The sequence below is a fragment of the Dryobates pubescens genome, chromosome 29 (assembly GCF_014839835.1).
Source record: "Dryobates pubescens isolate bDryPub1 chromosome 29, bDryPub1.pri, whole genome shotgun sequence".
NCBI lineage: Eukaryota > Metazoa > Chordata > Aves > Piciformes > Picidae > Dryobates > Dryobates pubescens.
In genome coordinates, this window is record NC_071640.1 from 6,999,836 (window position 1) to 7,022,245 (window position 22,410).

General features: G+C 43.3%; 2 protein-coding genes across 6 annotated transcripts; one reads left to right on the forward strand and one right to left on the reverse strand.

The window, feature by feature from the left end:
- Window positions 1-1,817: 1,817 nt before the first annotated feature.
- On the reverse strand, window positions 1,818-10,220 carry FBXW2 (F-box and WD repeat domain containing 2). 4 transcript variants are annotated; one of them, XM_054174386.1, is made up of 7 exons: window positions 9,908-10,220; window positions 7,868-8,377; window positions 7,273-7,467; window positions 6,342-6,475; window positions 5,265-5,351; window positions 4,594-4,763; window positions 1,818-2,775 (listed from the first exon to the last, which is right to left on the reverse strand). In XM_054174386.1, exons 2-7 carry the CDS (start codon window positions 8,355-8,357, stop codon window positions 2,487-2,489), a joined length of 1,365 nt encoding a protein of 454 aa, XP_054030361.1. In that variant the 5' UTR covers window positions 8,358-8,377; window positions 9,908-10,220; the 3' UTR covers window positions 1,818-2,486. The 4 variants fall into 4 exon arrangements, with proteins under 4 accessions (XP_054030361.1, XP_054030363.1, XP_054030362.1 ...); XM_054174388.1 differs by having other exon boundaries at window positions 7,868-8,285; window positions 9,908-10,212; XM_054174387.1 differs by lacking the exon at window positions 9,908-10,220 and adding an exon at window positions 9,815-9,884.
- A 64-nt stretch (window positions 10,221-10,284) lies between these two features.
- SLC2A8 (solute carrier family 2 member 8) lies at window positions 10,285-18,838 on the forward strand. 2 transcript variants are annotated; one of them, XM_054174236.1, is made up of 10 exons: window positions 10,285-10,480; window positions 10,696-10,855; window positions 11,775-11,981; window positions 12,616-12,715; window positions 12,853-13,064; window positions 13,775-13,918; window positions 14,448-14,556; window positions 15,325-15,498; window positions 16,155-16,300; window positions 16,465-18,838. In XM_054174236.1, the coding sequence occupies exons 1-10, from the start codon at window positions 10,422-10,424 to the stop codon at window positions 16,600-16,602; spliced, it is 1,449 nt and encodes a 482-aa protein (XP_054030211.1). In that variant the 5' UTR covers window positions 10,285-10,421; the 3' UTR covers window positions 16,603-18,838. The 2 variants fall into 2 exon arrangements, with proteins under 2 accessions (XP_054030211.1, XP_054030212.1); XM_054174237.1 differs by lacking the exon at window positions 10,285-10,480 and having other exon boundaries at window positions 10,743-10,855; window positions 11,779-11,981.
- The last annotated feature ends 3,572 nt before the right edge of the window (window positions 18,839-22,410 follow it).

A 22,410-nucleotide genomic window follows, 5' to 3' on the forward strand; every position in this document is an offset into this window, starting at 1 on the left:
CAGTGCATGATGCGGAATCGGAGGACAACACTTAGAGGTCACACTAAAATCTCATCCACATTAAGTTTACGTCTTGCAGAGACTCTTTCTATGTACTCTACGAAGGTGAATGTATTGGATTTGAGAACTGAGACATGGGACCTTTGTAAGAGCCCACAGTGATCAAGTGATAGTTAAGAATAGAGTTCCTCAGGTAAAGTCTCTGCTGCACCTTTGTAAGATGTGAAGGCTGAGGCATAGTGAGAAGATAGCTTCTCTACATGTCTCTGAGTGTGAAAGGGCATTATTCAAGGCCTGGAAAGTAAACATGCAGAAACTAGAAACTTCATGTACCCTTTTGCAGCTGTCTTTTTCTTTTCCCATCTTCATAAACAGGGACAGATGTTGCTAGTGCAATGAACCTGTGTACTACCTGAAGAAAGAGTGAATTGATTTTTGCTTGTTTGTATCTCTGAAGTACTTGGTGGATAAAAAAATAAATCCAGCTGTGCTTTATGGTTCCTGATGAAAGGTGGCTTGGGACAGCATCTCCCAGATGAAGAGCTGCATTGGCATTACCATTGTAACTCATAATCACAGAGGCAGGGTCAGAAAATGCACCAGAAACTGGAATTTCTTAAGGGAAATGGGAATGGGTAGCAGACCCACGAGTCATTTTCATGACCAAGGATCACTGCAGCTGGCATTACTTCTGGGAAATGTACAAAGAGTTTGATTTCAATTAAAAATAAGCAGTAGTTCTCAACTGATTGAAATAATGCAAAAGGCTCTATATAGTTTTCATCTATGTACAAAAAATAGAACTACAGTACTTAAAGGTAACAATGCTTAATTCTTGCAGTGAGACAGCACAAGCTCTGAGAGATTATCATTTGTGCTCCAGTCAGTGTGGTTTGCATTGAGAGCTGTGACTTTCAACTGATAAAATCCTTGGCTGCAAACATTTTCAGAGTAAGTTTGTGTGGCTAAAGGTGGAAAATGTGAGTACTTCAGACTCTAGCCTTGTAGTCAAGAGATTCTGCTCCATTGTGACTTCAAGCAGTTCCTACCGCAACACAAATCCTACCACACTCACTGCACAGGAAAGCTTTCCCCCACTGAGCCCTTTGGTGTAATTTGTACTGCATACATTTGGGAACTGTGGCCCTTGTTCAGTACTAAATAGGAAATTAGGCCTCCATGGACAATGGGGAAAAAAATTAATCTTAACCCTAGTAGTGCCTGGGCAGTTGCATCTTTTGAAGGACATGAAAAGAGTTTCCAAGTTGTGGAGAAAAAAATAAAAAGACATTAAGGGGAGATTTTATTGTAAGGGAGGAGGGAAACCAACCTAAAGCATTTCTAAAGCATGTGATGTCATAGATACAGCTTTTAAGTACATGTCAAATACCACAGAATATATGTGGGTAGGTATTGGCTACTCCATACTTAACTCCTGTGTACATCAGGTCTCCTGTGATGATCAAAGTAAAAGACCTTTTTATACTGCTATGCTTTTCCTCAGACTTTCGATTTATTTGTTTTTTTTCCCAGAGATGGTGGCATTCTCACTGTTACCTGCCCCTGCTTTCCAAATCTAGGTGTAGCAACTACTTCAAGTGCATGACTCCAGTAACTGCAGCTTCTGGAAAGAGTGAATGGCTGCTAGACATCATTTAATGTAAGAGAATCAGTGACTCTTGCTGTGGAGCTTGAACATCAGCTTCCCATTCATACCTACCTGTTGAGAAAGTTACATCCTCACACCAACTACAGGGAATATGGACAATAAAACAAGGATTGAGCCATTCTGAGGTCCCACCAGCAAATACAATACTGCCACGTTCTCTTAATGTCATCTGATGGAGCGTGCCAGCACAAAGTTGGTTTGGTCTCACTGAGGAGAGAAGTTCACATTGGTATGTTCCCAAACATAAATTGTTATTGTTAGCATCTGATCCTAGTTCAAGGATTCATTTGATTCTTTTATTTATGTCAATGTATTTGAAGTTATCATAAGGAAAAAAACCCATTTTGAAGGGAATTGTACTGGAGAGAGAGAGAGGTTTTGCCATCTTCTCCCTGGAGTAAGGCAGCCACGCACTGTAACCAGTAGTTGCTGTTACATGTACAAAAGCCTATGGGTCTAGCATACTTCACCTTCTGTTTCAACAACAAAAATAGGTCAGAAGTCAGGTCAAAGCACTACTTCTTCATTTCAGACTTGATGGTGAATTTGAATGGTTTAAACGTTACAAGCTATGCTCCAGAGCCCAGATAGGTATGCTTAAAGAGTACAGACAGAAGTTTGTGGTGAATACTGTTAGCATGCTGTATTGCATTATGTCCAAAACAACCCCTTCCCAAATGCCCAAAGAAAAGTAAATGATTGTGCATTGCATGATGATACCATTAGGTGTGCAACTTTGGTTCATGCAAAGTCTCATTTTTATGGACACGCTGCTGATAGTCCATAGATTCCTGAAGATTCTGCATATGTCAGCTGCTCAGCCATGTTCTTTCCATAACACCAAATGGATGCTATGGTCTGGCATACTGGTGGCAAAAACCAAGCCCATATCGTTGTGGCCATTTAGTCCATTTAACCAAGACATTTCGCCAGCCAAAAAGCTTGAACCTCTCTTGGACTTTCTGTACTCCGGTAGAGGCCAGCGGCTTATCAGTTTTTCTGTCCTCAAGTCCATTATATACAGGTATCTGTTATCAAACAGCAGAGCAAATATCTCTCCAAAGCCCAGCAAGGACACATTTGAGAAGTCAGGAGGTTTAATAACCCTAGAAGACAAGACAACATTGTTATAAATTCTGTTACAACAGAGTAATAAACCTGCATTACTTAAACCAAAGCCGCCTGACTGTAGGAAATTAATGTCCAAACTCATCACTCTGAAAGGCTTTAGAAAGAACTGGATGCAAATTTCTCAAGCAACTGAACACAGCTGCAGTCAGGCCTGGAGTTTCAGTTTCGGCCTTGGGCAGTCAGGACAGAGTCTCCTGCAGGTTAAGGTTTGAAAGGGGTTCTGTACAGCACAAGGAAGCGAAAAAAAGGTCTTGTTTTCAGATACCAAAGAGCAAATGGAGCTGTGGTTTACAGTACATTTCCACAGGGATTTGGTGCCTCATCTTTTAAGAGGTAAAAATCTCCTCTTACTCTTCTGACCCATTTCTCTAGCCACTGGAAATGAAGCCCAGAAATGTTTTCTTGTGGTGAGAAGGTAAGAGAAGTCACTCAAGAGTGGTCCTTAACAGAATGCTGTTTTACTGGTGCTTAGTGTAAGCTAAGCATTTATAGCCTGGGGAGAAATAAAAGTATCTGTTAGCTACCCTACACCTTTAGAGTATTTTTGCCTTAATAAATAAAACTTGGAACAGAAATTGGAGACAGTTAAGTTCTCCACAACTGACTGAGCGTTTGACTGAGCATAGCATTACATAAAGCACAGAACTGAGGCACAGAACTTGGAGGAGAAAAATCTGTTCTCAGCAATCAAAATCTATTTCATAGAACTGATTTTATAAAAAGTATTAAAATTGTACTTTAAGAATTGTTTGTAAACAATCTTGTATAAAAGAATTCTGAAAGATGGGAGGGTAGCCCGAGAGGTTAAATGACTCAGTTATCCTTACTGAGAAGCAGCGCTTCTGGGGTAAAGCTTCCTGTGGTAGATACCCTGCAAATGTTTGTGCATTTCAATTAGGAGTCTGCTAGCAGGCAGGTTTTTTCCTAAGTCACAATCTTTGCCACCGTTTCTGGCAGCCACAGCCTTGTTCTGTACATGGAAATGGAGGCCGTGCTCACTGCAGTCTGATTTTACTTCCAGTCCGCAGCGTTGTGGAAAATAACAGATCGGTAGTGCAGTAAGGAGAAAAGTCTTTACAATTTCTTGTCCCAAAGGACCCCCAGAAATGGCTGCCTGCTTCTCTGTAAAGCAGTCTCCATGGCCACATCAGCTTCTAGTTACCACAGTTTCACATCCACAGCTACAGCACTGCAGTCTGGTTTCAGTCTCTACTGAAACTCCTCAGCTTATGGAATGAATATACGACAGAGGGCTAACCTGTGGCCAGAAACCAAACCAGCAATCAAATGGTTTGCATTAACAGATGATGAATCAAAATTAAACCTGGCAAGGTGTGTAAAGCAAGATGTTTACAGAACTTGTATCAAGATTCTCTTGGCCTACATTTAAAGTAAGTTGTTAAAACTCATACAATCTACTCATTACTCAAGGGGGACCTTAGAGTTGCCTTCCAGTACCTGAAGGGATCCTACAGGAAGACAGGAGAGGGTGTCTAGTGACAGGACAAAGGGGAATGGTTTGAAGTGGAGGGAGAGGTTTAGACTGGATCTTAGGAAGAAATTCTTCAGTACAAGGGCAGCAAGACTCTGGAATAGACTGCCCAGGAGGCTGTGGATGCCTCTCCCCTGGGGGTATTCAAGGCCAGGTTGGATGAGGCCCTGAGCAGCCAAGTCGAGTTGAGAGATGTCCCTGCCCACGGCAGGGAGGTCAGAGTAGATGATCTCTGAGGTCCCTTCCAACCTAAGCCCTTCTATGATTTGAAGAAGACTAATTCTTAGATTGAAAGGTTTACCTGAGAATGTCATAGCTGGCAAAGTCCCACTGGTATAGTCCTAGTGCTGAACTGCAGACAATGTATTTTCCATCAAAGTGCAGCCTGGGCTGTAGGGAGATGCTGCGATCTTCAGACACAGACAACGTTTTTAAGCACTTGCAGTTTATTTCCCTTCCAATAGGCCAAATCTGCAATTAAAACACAGTTGAAGACCATAAAACATGCACATTGTAAACCATTACACAAACAGAGCAAGCCTCCCAGTCTGCCTTTAAGCATCAGCTACATGTATGTATGTTTTTTTCAGGTGTATTTCTCTCCTTCAGCTAAGAACATCAGTTCTGTAGTGACAGTATGCATGGGGGTTTTATAGCCTAAAAAGAAATCCCAGTGAAAATAGGTGTTTAAAACATAGCCCCCAAAAAAACCCCAAAACCCAAAAAACAATCAGACAACTGGACAGAAATGCAACAGTTGGGAAGTTATGAAGCCCTTCCATAGCCATAAACTATTTACAGCACTCTCCAACCCAAAGGTTCCCAGCAGTAAGAGTACTTGCAGTTAAGTGCTTCACTGTCAGGTTGGCACATTAGGCATGCACTGAAAGCACTTGTTTTCTGCATTACCATCCATGTGGAGCTATCATTTAAATCTAAAGCTGAAGGAAATTCTATATATATGGTACATACCTTGATTTCATACTTGTCTGCACTCAGAAGAATGTAATCCCCAGGACTATGCATTAGAGATTTGACTTTGCACTTCTGCAAAACTACCTGGAATTGAAGGATAAAATCATTTATGGGCTGTTGATGCTGTTAAATAACCACACTTTCATTTGTATTTTTCACTTCAGTGACAACCTACATACTGTATTCCTGGGTGATGGCAACACAAATCATAGAATGGCCTAGGCTGGAAGACTTTAGAGATCATCTACTCCAACCTCCCCACCAAGGCTTCATTCAACCTAGCCTCGAACACCCCTAGGGAGGAAGCATCCACAACCTCCCTGGGCAACTTATTCCAGAGTCACATCATCCTTGTACTGAAGAACTTAGTTCCTAAGATCCAGTCTAAACCTACTCTCCCTCATCCTAAAACCATTCCCCCTTGTCCTGTTGCTAGATACCCTTATGAGAAGTCCCTCTCCAGCCTTCCTGTAGGATCCCTTCAGGTATTAGAAGGCAGCTCTAAGGTCCCCCCCAAAGTCTTCTCTAGGCTGAACATCCCCAGTTCCCTCAGCCTATCCTCATAGCAGAGGTGGGAAACTACAGTTTGCACTTCTCTTTTTCCTTCTCAGGATAACTTGGTGTATTAATAAGCAAACATCTGTACTTCACCTCTAGAGTCACTCTCAACACCTTCCAAGTTCTGAAATACAAGAAAAATTCTGTTTCTTGAGTTCAGAACATCTTGCATTCTCAGATTTGGGTTCTGAAGATCATTCAGTTTTGCTACATGATTTTTTTTTTAAGTTGCTTGCTTTCAGAACCATTTTTTTTCAGTCTTTGAATCAAAAACTGATTCCTAATATTATTCCAGCTGCTTTGAATTAGAAATACCATCAGTGGTCTGACAGGTTTAACTACAGCTTCTTACAAGTCTTTTTTTCTCTGCTGAAATGTTATTTTGCATTGTTTCCTGATGCTCCTCAGATGCTACACCTAGGTGCAGTCTTAGGGTTAGAAAACAGAAGCTTGGAAGACAGGCTGCAAATTCACTGCAATTGTTTTGCAAGCTTAATTAAAATCTAATACTCCCACCTTGGTGACCCATTCTGTGTGTCCAGTAAGGGTGTTCAGGCACGTTCCTGTTGATAAGGCCCATACTTTCACAGTGAAGTCTGCAGAGCCACTGACCAGAATATCAAGTTCATCATTGTAATCCACACTAAAAACTACAAGCAGAGAGGGGATTAAATAAGGAAGAGCAGGCTCCATGCACATGTTTTCCTGTAAGCCAAATACTAGTAGCCCCTAGAAGAATCTAGTAGCCTCTAAACTCCTGTGCTACCATGGCTTTTACTAGTGTTCTTGAACTAAGTGAATTATTGCACTGGATACCTAAGCTAACACTGCAAATTTACTGCTTTTTCCTTTCCAAACTAAGAGCATGTACATCAGTGGCTCCTTCATGGCTGGATTATGGCAAAGCATAACTTCAGCTAGTTCCTATTTTAAAAGGAAAAGAATTAATAGAAAGTCAGTTCCAGCAGGATTAGTACATTGATAGAACTCATTAGTCATAAGAGAATAGATCTACAGCTGAGTTAAGGCTATTTTGCAGTAGAGGACAGAGAAGTTAATTATGAGGGAAATGAAAATACAGATCCCCAAATCCTCCTGTGGCCTTTGCTGTAAGCCCATCTTCAGTCTGGGGATATAAAGAACTGCTGTTGCCATGCTACCTAGGATTTGCAATTTTTTGGTAGACTCAAAAGTAATGAATAACCACAGCATTTAGCATTGGTTCCATGCAAGTGCAAAGGCTACATGGCTAATTTTGGCATTCAAGGGCAGACAGAGCTAAATCTCTTCTTGCCACTTCCCCCTCTTTTTCCATACCCCCTGCCTCACAAGGTGACTTGGTAGAGAGAGCCTAAAGAAGAAAGCTATTGTGCAAAGAATTAAAGTCTAATGTATCTGATGGTGATGTATGTTAGTAGAGTGGTGCAATGGCAAAAGTTCAACATACCTGCACCAGTATGTCCTCTAAAATGTTGTGTCTTTGCCCCAGAGCTCCATTCCCAACAGGCCACTGTGTTATCAAAAGATCCTGTCACAAGCTTTTGTTCATCAAACTTCACTGCAGCACAAGTGTGTGTCTGGATCCCATATATGCACTGACCTGTGCTTACATCCCACAGTTTTGCAGACAAGTCATCTGATCCTGGAATATAAAAGAACAGGGCAATTGGAAGCAAAGAGCAAATAGTATTTCCAATCCTCTACTTGTCTTCCCTGTTTGTCTTAAATACAATATTGTCATGGAATCACAGATTGGCTATGGTTGGATGAGAAGTTCAGCTCTTCCAAGCCCCTTACTCAAGCAGGGCCACCTACAGCTGGTTGCACAGAACTGTGGCCAGTGGCCTGGTCAGAGTTTGTGGCCCCAAAACCTGCCAGCTTCCTTTTGCTCCCCAAAGTTTGACTCATGTTAAACTGTTAACACTATGAAAATAATCTGCCTGGTAGAGGAAAAGCAATTTGTCATTAACCATGTAGATGGAGGGAGAAGAAGAGGGGGAGAAAACAAAGAGTTCAAAGACCAAGTTCTCTGTCCTTCCTACCTGTACACAGAAGTCCATCTTTATAATAAAGTGCATATACTCTGGCACTGTGTCCAATTAAAGAGGATGTCTCAAAGGCTTCATGGTCCTTCAGTTGCTTCATCCTTAAAATAGCCTTTAGGTAAACCTTCTTCCAATGCAGAGGATCCTGAACAGAGTCATCTATTTGCCAACCCAAATTCTTACATGCAGTCTGCCACACCTCTGTACAGGCACTTATAACCTTATTCCACTGCTTAGAGACGAGGCAACACGTGAGTAAGGTCTGAGGATCAAGCCATTTTAACAGATAAAAACTAAGTTCCAATGGAAGAAGTTTGAGGAAGTCCCTCTTGAGGAGAATCTCTAGATTATTGGAGAGGTGCCTGAGCTGGACTGCTCCACTCAAGCTAATCAGGTGATCCAGAGTTTCATTTTTCTGCAAGTCCGTCAGAGAAAGAAATGTAATAGAAATGTTATCAAGCCATGCTTCAAAGTCCTTTTTCTCCATAAGGTTATGGAAAAATTTACCTGTGATACATCAAAATACTGTATTAGTTCCGTTCAGAAAACAAAGTAAGCATCACATCTTTATTACTGGCACATCAGTATCCCAAAGGGCAATGTTAACACAGGCTGAGGTGACCAAACACATCCTAAATATCCATTGGGTTAGGACTAAGCACTTGCATGCACTTTGAACGAGCAGTTGTCCTGCATCAGGCTTAGAAGTGGACTGGATGGAGGTAGTGAATGTCAGCATTCATTATGAATGTTAACATCCTGTCCTAGGTTAACACTTCCACCAAGGTCAGGGTTAGTTTAAGTTTTAAACTTATTGTAGCAAATAAGCACTCTCTTACAGCCTGCACATGGACTGTACTGACAAAGGGAAGGAACCAAAGCATATAAGCAGAGTGATAAGCTAGTTACTGGCAGAACTGACTCAAAACCTTTGTCCTGAACTACTTTAAACAGAAAGCAGGCAACTGTTGGCTGTTTAAAGACGATACAGAGACATGCCTGAAGAATTGTGATGTTAGCCACCTTTCTATTTGGCTCACGTAAAGACTGTAGCTTGTGCTGGTCTGGTGTCAGTTTTGACATGTTTGCACTGCTTGGACCTAAACATTTTTAATATGTTCATTATTTCTTTTAATTCTTAGGGGTTTCCCCCACCCCTATTTTTTTTTTTTTTCAGTTTATTTCCAATGAAAATGATTAACTGGGAAATTGAAGGGTCCTGAACTATGTGACCTGTAGGTATTTATAGTATCCTGTGGCATTTCCAGTTGCTACAATAATCCTGGACAAGTGATTAACAAGATAAACTGCAGGCAAACAGTTCAAAAGCCATTATTGCTTATTTTCTCTGGAAGATCTAATTCAATTCATTAGACAACTGGCTGAATTTAATTCCTAGAAGCTACCAAACTCAAAGACTTGAGGAATCTGGGTGTGAGTCAATTAGATGTTTATTCCTATACACACATTTTACCTTAATGGAATAAGATCTCAGAATACACCACTTAACATGGCACAGCAGTACAGAAAAGTGCAGCCTTCACTATGGAAGGCTGCACATGGCATGCAATTGTTAATGAAAACACAAGAAGGTACTGGGTGTGAAATGCATAGAAATGCTCCTATCCAGTCACAAGTTCATACAGTAACTTTTACTGCTGAGAGCACTTACCAGCTTCCCTCAGCACCTATGGCAGAGAATGTAATGTTCTGTTCTAACAGGCATGTGTTCTCTTTAAAACAGACATAGATTTCTAACAGGCTCCTTACGAACAAAACACAGGTAAGCTCTAAGGCACTTGCTGTAATCAATAGAGGAAGCTAACACTGAAACCAAGGGCTGCTGTGAGCCCCGGAACCCGTGCTCGGAGCTACGCACACCGGGGTCTTTCCTAGGTGCTATCCTGCCAGCCCCATCCCCTGCCCCCGCCCGCTCCCATATACCTCCGCACGCAAACCGCACGGCGAGAACCGGAGACTTTCAGCGCCGCTGCTGCCGACAGCTGCCACCCGAGTCCCGCGGGCCGCGGCGCTCACCTCAGGTAGCGGCCAGGCGCGAAGAGTCCTTCGGCAGGCAGCCGCCACGGCCTCCCGGAGCCCGGCACGGGCTGGGGCTTCCCTGCGGCCATGGCTCCAACGGCAGGACGGGGCTCCCAGCACTTCCGCGGCCCACACCACAGCCTGCGGCCACCCGCGGCAGGCGGCGGCCCTCGGACGGGACTCGGGCGCCTCAGCCACGCCTGGCGCGGGAGGGTCGGAGCGAGCCCCGCGCCGCGGCCCCTGCGCCGGGTGAAGCGGCCGGCTCCCGGAGCAGGGAAAGCGCTTCCCGAGACCCGCTGCTCGCCGGAGTCAGGCAGCTTCCGGCGCACCCCCGCGACGTCATCACCGCTCGCCGTCACGCGCGCCCCGTTTCCGTCGGGATCGGCGCCTCGGGGCGCTGCGGCAGGCGCTGCGGGTGGGGGTCCGCGGCGCTGCCCTCACAGCCCGGGCGGAGGCTCGTTGGCGGCTGCCCGTAGAGGAGCGGCGCCGAGGCGCTCCCCGCAGGCGGGGCATGGCTGCAGAGGAGTCTCGCCCCTTGCTGGGTTACCCTGCGTCGGACTCCTACCCGAGGTGGGTGACTGCGGGCGCCGCGACCCGCCGCCCCGGCGGGCTCAGGGATGGCGCTGAGTACCCTGTGGCTCGGCCGCGGCCGATAGCTGGGGGCGGCCGTGGCGAGCTCTGGGCCGAGCCCTCTGCCAGCCCCGCCCGACCACTACCGGCCCTAGTGAGGGGCTGGAAGCGGGAGGTGGGGGCGGCGTGATCCTTGTCGGCCTCTTCTGCCTCAGAGTGCAGAACAAGAAGTTGTACCTGGCCACCTTCGCTGCTGTCTTGGGACCGCTTAGCTTTGGCTTCGTGCTGGGCTATAGCTCACCTGTTATTCCAGAGCTGAGGAAAATCAACGATCCTAAATTAAGATTGGACAGCAATCAAGCCTCGTGGTTTGGGGTAAGTCGCTGTATGATGCATCACCACTGCGGGATTTCATATGAAATCACAAGTCAGGAAGATGCTGCTGATATGATGAGGACTTGCTCTTTTTAAGAATGAGGATAAATGCAGATCTGAATAATGAAATAGAGTTTTCTTCCTAAACCTAGTGATTGATTCAGCTTTTCCCAGAATAACAGTGCTGTAATGATAACTTTGTGAGCATATCTAATAAATGCTCTTATTTGAACTTACTTTTGCTGCTAAAATGTCTCCTAACCGTTCTTATGACTCAATTGGATCTGTCAAGGGACCACAGAAAATAAACTTTTTAATAAATTGGGGCAGTCCATCAACACAGGGAATGTTTGGGTTTTGAATACAGGCTGGACTGCAAGTTGGTCAAAATAAACAATTCCTCAGGGTTTTGAGACAGTTTGTGTGCCACAGGTGTTTGAGAAACTGCTGCTTGGGTTTTTCCTTCATTGAGAGAGCTTTGTATGTAATATGAAAACGACTTGCTGTTCAGCTGTGGCAAGTAGAGCTTTTTGGTTATGTTGTGATTAAGAAGTCACAGAATCCCAGCGTGGTGAGGGTTGGAAGGGACCTCTGGGCATCATCTAGTCCAATCTCCCTTCTAAAGTAGGGTCACTCAAAGCAGATTGCCCAGGATCACAATGCCCAGGTGGATTTGGAATCTCTCCAGAGAAGGAGACTCCACAACCTCTCCTGAGCAGCCTGCTCCAGGACTCTGTCACACTCGCAGCAAAGAGATTTTTCTTCATGGTAATATTTTGGTTCTGAAAATGCCTGCAGACTCCTGCACATTTGTTTAGAAGCTGCTATTTGCTTTTCAATGTTAGAAAAGAAATGGCTGTCTATTACTTATTTTTGTATGTGTATAGTAATGTTTTTTCTTACCTGTGTTATTTCTAAGTCAGTGGTAACATTAGGAGCTGCTGCTGGAGGAATACTGGGAGGCTATCTCGTGGATAAAGTTGGGAGGAAGCTGAGCCTAATGCTGTGCTCAATACCTTATGTTTTTGGGTATCTGGTTATTATCTCTGCTCAGAATGTTTGGATGCTCTATTTTGGACGAATGCTGTCAGGCTTGGCCAGTGGCATCACTTCACTTGTTGTTCCAGTAAGTAAGATGTTCTTCTGGGGGTGGGTGGGCATGTGGGCTGGGGGTTTGTGTACTAGCTTTTTGTTTCTTTCTCTGCAGCAATATTGTGGGTGGCTTGGGTGAAATAACTGAGTAACTGTAGCCAAAGCAAATTTCTTTTTACATAATCATGTTCTGCATAGTTTTAGTCATGTAGCTGGGGTATGATGCTGTCCATAGAGTCTGTGTTCTGTTTTTAACCTCATGGAGAATGAAATAATTTGCACTCTTTTCACTGAATTACAAGTCTAAACAGTTGCAGCAGTTCTGTATGTGGCTTGAGCTCTGTGTTTGTGCAAAGCCTGTTCCAAGATCCAGAGTGCTTTGTGTGATGTTGTGATGATGAACAAAAGCAGCTCTTACTAATGGCAGTTTATTCCCCTCTGGGATACTGATGCAGTGTCAATGTTCTTCTGGCTTAGGTCTGGCTTTTTCCAGGGTGTCCTATTACCAGTACCCATCTCTGAGATGGTAACTCTCTACTCACTACATTTTACTGAGGCTTTTTCTAAGGAGGGCAGTTACTGGGAAATGCAGAAATTAATTCCTTATCAAATCCTTGATCCAAAATTGGATAGAAGTAATCATTAGATGTTTTCTCCATGTGTTTTAGGTGTATATATCTGAAATATCTCATCCTAAAGTCCGTGGTATGCTTGGCTCTTGTGTTCAGCTGATGGTGGTGACTGGCATACTGGGAGCCTATGTTGCAGGTATTGGGGCTGGGGCTTTAGGTTACAAAAGAATCCGTGCATGGAATGAAAGCACTGCTCTGGAGAACTGCAACTAGATGGGAATGTGTACAGCTGGTCCATGTTCACACTCCTGTTCTTTCCCTTCTGTTACCCAGGAATAGCCCTGAGATGGCAGTGGCTGGCAGTGTTGGGTTCTGTGCCACCCTGCATGATGCTGCTGCTGATGTCCTTCATGCCCGAGACGCCCAGGTTCCTGCTGAGCCGCAACGAGCGCTCCAAAGCCACGGCCGCTTTGCGCTTCCTGCGCGGACCACAGGCAGACCACGAGTGGGAATGTGAGCAGATTGAAGCTGGTGTTCAGGAAGAGGTGAGGGGAATCTTAACTTTTTATATGGAAATAACATCTGATAACCTTGCAGTGTAAAGGCTTTTACCAAAGCTTAGTTAAGAGCTTTTCTTACAAGCGGTGGTCCAGACCTGCTCCCTCATACAAATTACATCAAGGAGCAGGGGAGATTCTTTCCATTTTCTTTCTCTACCTTTCAGCTGCTGCTGTTGCATTGGCTGCCATTAATGTGCATGGGTAGCAGTCAGGCTCTTAAGTAGATGACAGCTGTTTTTTTGCTTTGGTTAGCAGTTTTGTAGGATTGTTCAGCATCTCTTGCACTAATTCCGTTTGCGTTGCATGAACGCACTTTCTCTTCCTTCTCTAAAAGCAGCACTTAGCCTCTTGTGAGATGAGGGAGAAGTGTGCTTAAATAGGCAGGTCTGATCATTGCAGTCTGGTTTCTGCAAACCCTGAATTCATCCATGTTAACTTCTTTCCCACGAAGTGCTGACAATTTCTGTGTAGAACCTGGGAAAAGTGGAAAAATGCTTTTGTGGACTTCTCAGCTACTCCAAATGTAAACATTTTTGAAGCTGAGGAGCTTGGTTTTGCTGAAGGGGAGGTGGGGAACTTCCTGAGTTTGAACAGATAGGAATGTTCGGGGTGGGGTTGGTTGTGTTGGTGGTGGTTTTGTTCCTTGGTTTAAAATATGTCTTTTTCACCAAATCATCACTTAATCTTTCTAACAGGAACTGAAACTCTCTGAATTTAAGAACCCTTCAATCTACAGGCCACTTCTTATTGGTGTGGCTCTGATGTTCTTCCAGCAAGTAACAGGCATTAATGCAGTTATGTTTTATGCAGAAACTATCTTTGAGGATGCAGACTTCAAGGTAATTGGGGTGTGTTTCTAACCTGACAAATCTGCTGTACTTTCAGTTTGGTCAATGCTACAGGAAGTCTGAAAACTGTAACAAACTGACTGGGTAATGGTCCTGCCTGTGCCACAAATAACAGACCTTTTGGGTTGGGATTCTGGATACCTTCTTGATTACTGTGGCATACCTGAATGTTCTGGGCAGAAGTATGTTGTGGTTTGCTGGTCTGAAGCTTTGGTACTGACAGAAATTCATATTATAGGCATCTTCCTATGTAAATCTCTGTTACTAGAGTTACACATGCAATGGTTCAGAGAAAACAAAACTCTAGGAAGAAGTTGTGGCTTGTGTTGAAGTTTATTAAGAGACCAGGATGGTGTGTTAAAATTGGTGATGTTTCTTTCCCCGCCTCCCCCCTCCCCTGCTGTCTCCCCCACCTGCAGCATAGTCTGGCTTCTTTCAGATTCAAGAAAGAAATGCTTGATAAGTGATCCTCTTACCAGCCTGCAAGAGCAAACTCTCCCTACCTCTTACTTTATTTCAGGACAGCAGAATGGCTTCTGTTGTTGTGGGGTCCATACAAGTGTGTTTCACTGCTGTGGCTGCACTTATCATAGATAAAACGGGACGAAAAGTGCTGCTTTACATATCTGGTAAAACTTGTTACTGAATTCTGTTCAGAGAGAGGAATTACTCTATGTAGTACCACACCACTATAGCAGCATCCTACTGCATAGTAGTCTTAACTGATGGGGGAATTAAGTATTGCAATTTATGCATTTGTAAGTGGTTTGCTTTGTGATTTGGTGAAACTTTAGACTCCCAAGAAGAAACTATGATGTTACATACACAGTGTGAGTGGAACCCCTTGAAACTACCTCTGTGTCTTCTTACCAGCCAGTTTTTATTGTGAAATAGCCATGTCACTGAGGCAGTTCTTACTGCTGTGATCACTGTGCTGTCATGATACATTCTCATACCCAAGCTGTCAACAAATGACTATTTCAAAGTCACTTCTCTGTGGCTGCTGCTACTTTCATAGAATTGTAGAATCAATAGGGTTGGAAAAGAGCTCTAAGGTCAAGTCCAACCTTCATGGCACATTATGGTGTCTAGTTAGATGAGACTAGAGTTAACAATTTTAACTTTACAATTGTGTGCTAAATAAAACTAATTCTGTTTGACAGAGTTGTGCTGTACCCTCAATAGTAATGACTGCTGTCAAGACCAGTGTTTAGAATGCTTGTGTAACACCTTCCACTCCTGTCAAGGCCAGTGGTTATTTCCAAGAACAGTATCTTTTGAGAAACACTTCTGTGGGGGCCAGCATGTCTTGCATGTTTAAAGCAACTATGTTCTGTCTCTCAGAAGTGGTGCCCAAGTGGCAACTAGTGACAGCTTGGTTATTGCTTCCTTTTCAGGGATAATCATGGCTCTCAGTACTGCATTATTTGGGCTTTACTTTAAAGTGGTCCTTCCAAATCAAAACAACTCCTCAAATCCTGATGTGTGGTTCACTCTAAATTCAGCATCCCCAGGAACAGAAAGCAGCATGTCCTGGCTTGCAGTGGTGAGCCTAGGGCTCTTCGTTGCTGGTAGGTGGAACGGGCTTTTAAGTGGCCATTGCACAAAGCTCACATCTTTCTGATAGATGTCACACCATTGATGGAGACGAGTTATGTCTTTGAACCTTGCCAGTGCATAATGCAAAGCTGGGCTGAGCACTCACAGCCCTGCTGGCAGAGCTGACAGCTTAGTTACACCCATTCCCTGGAAAATTAATTAATACCTCCTTGTGCTACCAGAATTGTGTATATAGTAATATATACAGTATATTTATAGTAATTGCTGAGGTTAAACTACTGGGAAAAAAAGGCTTTTGGCATCTTAGCCACACCAAACTCTGTGATGGGGCAAGGCAGCAGCAGGTGAAAACTCTTTCTAAGCTGACCACTTCAGAGACTTCGTGGCAAGAAATTCTGCCTGTTAAGAATATTCTTGTAATTAAGTTGATGTAGAAGGCACTAGTGTTGTTCCATGCTGCCCCAGAAATAACTTAAACACTTCTGGTAGAGGAACTTCATTACTGGAATCATCCAAGAGTTTAGAGTGAAAATTGTAGCCCCTTCACTTGACTAACTTGGGCATCATTCAGTCTTCCCTTTAATATGTACTTAACTTGGATTTAGTCTCTGCTGTTTCTTTCCTATGTACTTAACTTGGATTTAGTCTCTGCTGTTTCTGATTGCAGGCTTTGCCCTTGGCTGGGGCCCTATTCCATGGCTGGTGATATCAGAGATCTTCCCCCTTAAAGCTCGAGGCATTTCGAGCGCTGCCTGTGTGCTGACCAACTGGATCATGGCCTTCTTGGTTACCAAAGAGTTTCAGGATTTCCTAGTAAGTGTCATCAGCTACAGGCTGAAATTTCTTGTCAGAGGGAAGCTTATATTAAAGATGCTCCTGAGAGCCTTGAGCCAGGGTCTTCTCTGACACCACAGAGCTGTGGTTGTACAGCAGTGAGCTGCAGTAACCCAAGGGTTTTGTTGCTTCCCCTCTCCCAGGCTTTCTTAACATCGTATGGAACATTCTGGCTCTTCTCTGCCTTCTGCTGCCTCAATGTAACTTTTACAGCCCTGTATGTTCCTGAAACAAAAGGACAGACCCTGGAACAAATTGAAGCCTACTTCAGAAGATCCTAAAGCCTTTTTATACTGATGGGAATCCTTCATATCATGAATTACGGTGCTGTGGTTGAAACTGACTGCATCACTGGGTGGAGGTCTGTAATTAAACTTGCTGCCAAATAATTTTAATGAATTTTGTAAAATCTGAACTCTGGGTTGTTTTAAAGATCTCTGTGGGGAATCTGCACATACTTCTGCATGCTCCCTGTGGTAAATCTCCCTTGTACAAGTCATCTGGAGCATAATCTTTTTGATTCCCGTGTTCTTTTTACCTGGTGCAGACTGACAATAATGGCCAAGGAAGAATGTTCAATGTATCTTTTCTTCCAAGATGTAAATTAAGATTTAATTTTGTATGTAATTAAATTTTCCTTGCTCTACTTTTCCCTTTGCCTCATGGCATGGTTACACTGAAGACATGAATGATGGAGCCTGGCTAATGTTCATTTTATCTTGGTCTTGCTGCTGCTATTTCTGGAATGCCTGACTGTGGAATAAGGCTTGGTCCCAACTGGAGATGAATGAGTGGCTGTCATGGGTGTGAGTGTCACACTGGCTAGGAATGCATTTAAATCACAAGAAGGGGTGCAGGTCATAGGAGAATGTATTTTAGCAATGCTTTTCCAAAAGGAATTACAAGGTCTCGGAGGCAGCAAGCATATACTCTTAGGCAGAAAAGGAGAAAAACTATTTTGTAGTGTTAAGGGGTAAAAGATCTTAGACTGGAGCAGATATGGAGTCCAAAAGATGCCTGGAAACACAAACCAATGCTGGATTATAGTTCTTATCAAAGATGGGCAATGCTTCAGACACAAACACCAGCCTCACAGTTATGATACAGCACTTCAATGAATAACATCTCTGAAACAACATCTCTAGAGAACTCAAATGGAAACAGTAATCCAGAGCTGTTTGCAGTTCTGTACTACCTCTTTGTCTTTTAATTTCTTGTCTGCTGAACCAATTTGGAAAAGCCATTAGCTCTGCATGTGTAAAAGAAGTGAGGTCAAATGTATGGTTTATTAGGTATGAAGGAATAAATCATCCATTCCTCCTTCACAAAGGTGATAAATGGCACTTAGAATAGTTCCAGCTGCAATAGGACTGTTTCTATTTGGATGTCACATCTAAAACACAAACCATACATACCATCACATGACATTAAAAACAATGTAATACATCAGCAGTTAAGACAAGTGGTAGATAAAGAGTTGTTGATCACAAACGTAGCAACAGTCTGAACAATATGCAGTTATTAAATTACAAAGCAGTCTGCTAACATTCAAAGACTTGGTTAAACCTGACAGTCCAGGCTGAGAACACTTTCTGCATAAACCTTTAGAGACATAACATTTTCCATGTGACCAGATAAATACCTTAGAGCTATAAATAAATACCCAGAAAATAATAATCTCTTAAATCTTCCTCTTCAAATGACTTCCAGTAGCAAACAGGAGTCAGTCAGTTGCAAGTCAGCAACAGGGTGAAGCAGCTAGGCAGTATACAGCTGGTGAAATTGCTCAACTAAAATGAGTGGAAATACCTTCTAACCTGCATGCAATGCAGATGTTTGCTGCATACTGTCATTTGAGCTGTCCTGTGGTGTTCATACCAGGTTCTCAAGGAATCATTTGTTCCTCCACAATATCAGGCTAAGCCTATCTGAGAAAGCACTGCCTGGACAGAACAGGCAAGCACTGTGCGTGTGAACCATGACAGCAAACTCAGCAATGACATTTTTCATACACAGAAAGCAGCAAACATAATTCTGAAATACCTTGTTATTGGAGGTGGGATTTCCACAAGCCCCTGGTAAGATCACATTACTTTAAATTCCTGCGTGTGACTTTTAATCCCTTAAAACGTGTAGCAGAAATGACAAATACATACACACAGCTATGTGTACTCATACATACGTGTATATACTGAAAACCCAACCCCCAGGGATGAGCTACCTCTCCTGCAGACTAAGCCAATGGCTCTGAGCTGCTGCAGCTGCAAGCACAAGTTACAGACCCACACCTTTAGGGAAACATGCAGGAAGTTGAACCCTTGGCTTGGTCAAGTCTCCACAGAACAGCAGAAAGTAAATGGCAGCGACCTTGGACATCTCAGTTTGTGTAATAGTGTTACAGTTCATGTGGGTGCCACCTGTACCCTGTCCTACTGAGAACTGTTTAAGTACTTCTTTAGTTGACTGACTTAGTCCTAAAATAAATAAATAAAGTTATTTTTTAAATCTTAATATGGCTGTACCTATCAATTCCAAATGCTGGCACCTGTATAGAATAAATCACATGCAGGCAGACAGGAAGCTCACTGCATTCAGGGTGCTACTTGCATCCTGTATGCTACACATTGCAGAAACCAACCAACAGCACCAAACAAAACTAACCCTCAGTCCCCAGGAAATTAAAACAACTAAAACAAACAAGCCAACCAAAAAAAAAACAACAATTCAGGAGAGGACTGTCATCAGAATATGTCATCAGAACAGCCCTACTTGTTCCTTCCAAACCAGAAACATGAAGTTACCCACACCTCCATACAATCTACAGTCCAGAGCTCTCACTACCACAAATAGCACCTAGCCCTCTCAAATTGCATGTGGGTGATTATCTCTCCTCAGAAGGAAGTGTTTTGTTCCTTTCAAACACTTGCATGTGTACAGCACTGTCACTAGAAGAAAGCTGGACAAAAACAACTGTCAGGCTGCAGCAGTTCCTGAAGCTGAAACTGTGGACCACAGAAGGGACTCATCTAAGCCTCAGGCTTAAGAGCTGTGTGTTATGTGAGAGAATTAACAGCTTGTGTGCCTCAGGGCTCTTGAGTCCTAGTCACACTTGAGAGCTGTGGTGATGGTTTATGCACATCCTGTAATGCAAATGCAGGACAAAGATGAGGAGTAACTGGGAAAGTTACATCCTCCTTTTGAAGAAACTCAAAATGCAACATGGCACTGAGCTACCTGACACTGCTGCTCTTGGGAGTGGAGGTGCAAGGGTGTGGGCACTGGACTAGATCTGCAGTGGTCCCTTCCAGCCTCGACTATTCTGTGATTCCATGCAGAGGTGAGGAGCACAAGTATGTTCCAAATGAACTGCCTGTACGGCCTAACGCTTGCACCAAAGTAAATCACATTCCTGTAGTTTAGTCAGACTAAGGCACAGTGCTGAAGTGGTGACTACCATAAACCAGAAGGGGTTAAGAGCCCCACCTCCTCCAACAAATCCAGCACGTGGGACAGAAAACATTTCTTGCAGAAGCTTCTGAGTCCAGAATGAGCCTTCAGCTGACCCTATCTAGAGAGCAAATGTTCAACCTGGTACAATTCTGCCTTCACAGAAAGAATTTTTTCCATCCACCTGCAGCATTCTTCTCTTAGAACAACACCCACCTTACACAGCTGTACATTCAAAGAGTAGCTTTTCTCTCATCCATGGTCAGCCAACACCAAGAATGCAGGCTAAAGGCAGCTTTATCATGAGATGTGAAAGAAAGGTGGGTTGTGCTTAGGGTGACCCTGGCTACAACATGAGCCCAAGACTACTTTTTAAGTTGTAATGAGGAGATGCAAGCATATGCTGGAAAAGCAGAAGGGGAACAACATGGCTCTAAGGCTGGAGTGAACAATAGTAAACTGTCCATCCCAGTAGCCTTCCAACAAGCTTTGCCACCTGACACTGGTCTAAAGTAGGAGAGGTTGCATAGCTATATAAAAACCTTGCCCTTTACAAGTGATGTAGAAGAGTTTATATATCAGTATCACCAGCTGGCTTTTGTTTTGATTTTAATTAGCAGTCTGAATGGTGTGGATCTAGAGAAACCATGGCTAGAAGGTAGTTCAGAGGACACTAACTGGTTGCACTAAGAGGCATATAACTCATGGCTGTTCAGAGCCCACAGAAACCATATCTTTGTACACTGGGTATTTGTCCTGTTGTGCCAGTATTTTCACTTGAATGTGTGATTGTCTTTTGGTACAATAAATGGGATCAAGACCTTCACAGAATTTGGTGCTTGTGGCTTGTGTCAAACAAAACTGCAACACTATTACAATGCTCTCTGCCTTCTACCTATACTCTGGGCTGCTCTTGTACAGTAAGTAGGTAGTAAACTACACATACATGACTGTAAAGCCTCAGCTACCATCTCTAGGGGTCATATAAATCAAACTAATGCTGCCTGATCACTTCCAACTTGTTTTGTTAGGTCCAATATCATCTTTACACCCCTACAAGACACACTGATTAACTACAGAAGCAAGAACTCAAGAAGTGGCAGCCTTGTTAAGGCACTTGCATTAGGAATGAAGACAGGACATTTGTTTCCAGGGTTCAGATCCTTCCTGCCCTATGACAGTAAGTGTTAGGTCTGGTAGTCCCCACTGTGACCTGCTTAACTGCTTGCACCTCACACATTAAGTGGAGCTATAGCAAAATATTCAGCTGGGAGAAGGTGGGGAGAGGCAGTTGCTCAGCTTCTCTCTCTAAACTACACCAACGTCCTGTTGCTGATAGGTACCACAAAGCTCATCTGATCTGGTTTTGTCTAGCTTAAGCAACCAAACTTAATTTGTCCTCCTTACAGTCCTTTTGCTGTTTGTAAGTATTGGCTAGATGTCATCAATGCTGTGATTACAGGCAGACCTTCAAAGGTTCTCACACACTCAAACTCTCCTGCTTTGCAGCCACTGCTGTGCTTCTGGTTAAAGCAAGGCTCTCTTGCTTTATGGCCCCTCTTTCTGTCTCAGTTATGACACAAATGTTACATCTATACACATCCTGACTACCATCACAGCTGGTAGTCAGGCTTTCTGTCAAGCTGTCCTCATTCTTCTTGTCTCTATTGCTCCATCTCTAAAGCTTGTCCTTTCAGGATACCAAAATACGTTTGTTCACGTCCTTCAAAGTAAGTTTTTTAAATCTCCATACATTGCTTCACTGGAACTATGGTTTAGTCATGTTAAATCATGTCAAAACATCTGCAGTGTATTTAAAATCTGATATCCTAACAGTGCAAGGCAGAGTTTCCAGTTAAAATTGTATTTTAACTAAAGCCCCAGTTTTGCCACCCATTCTTTAGAAACACACACACACCCCCAAAATTAACACCCCCAAGACATCTGTTTACAGAAGATGATGGTGCTTTTGCTTTCTAAAACCACCTAAGTGTGAGCAGCACTTCCCAAAGTGGATTCAGTACGTCCACAAAAGTGTCTGCAGCTTCCAAATGAATAAGTAAGCACCACGCGATACCTTCGAGAGCTTTAAACCTTAGCTGCCCAGATAAAGAGGACAAGGCTCAATTCACACCACCTCTGGAAGTAACATTCTCAAGAAGAATTACAAAGACTTTGAGCTGGCACTTCCTTTTAGAGGCTTATTAAGGTTCACCCCACACATCTATGGGTGCAAAAGTACTAAGATAATAGTAGCCACTAGTTCATACTGATCCTGCTCCTAGATTAATTACTGTTGAAAATATTGCTTCTTCCCTCCAGCAGCCACTCCGGTTGAGAGTAAGAAATGATCCTTTCAGATAAGGCCTTGCGTATTTTCTTAGGTGGAGCAACTGAAGCCATTATATACAATAAATTGGGCAAAAAGTACTTTGCAAAACCAGTTTTACATTCAGACAGACCGAGGCTAAAGGCACACATCTCCAGATGGTCATGCCTGGACAGCAAGTGGAATCATGACACGGGAATGATATGACAAAATAAAATCAAGGATACAGAAGGATTTCTACATATAGAACCACAAAGTAATTGCCAATAAAGCTAAGATCTTCATATATAAAAAGCCTGGAAGCATCACACTG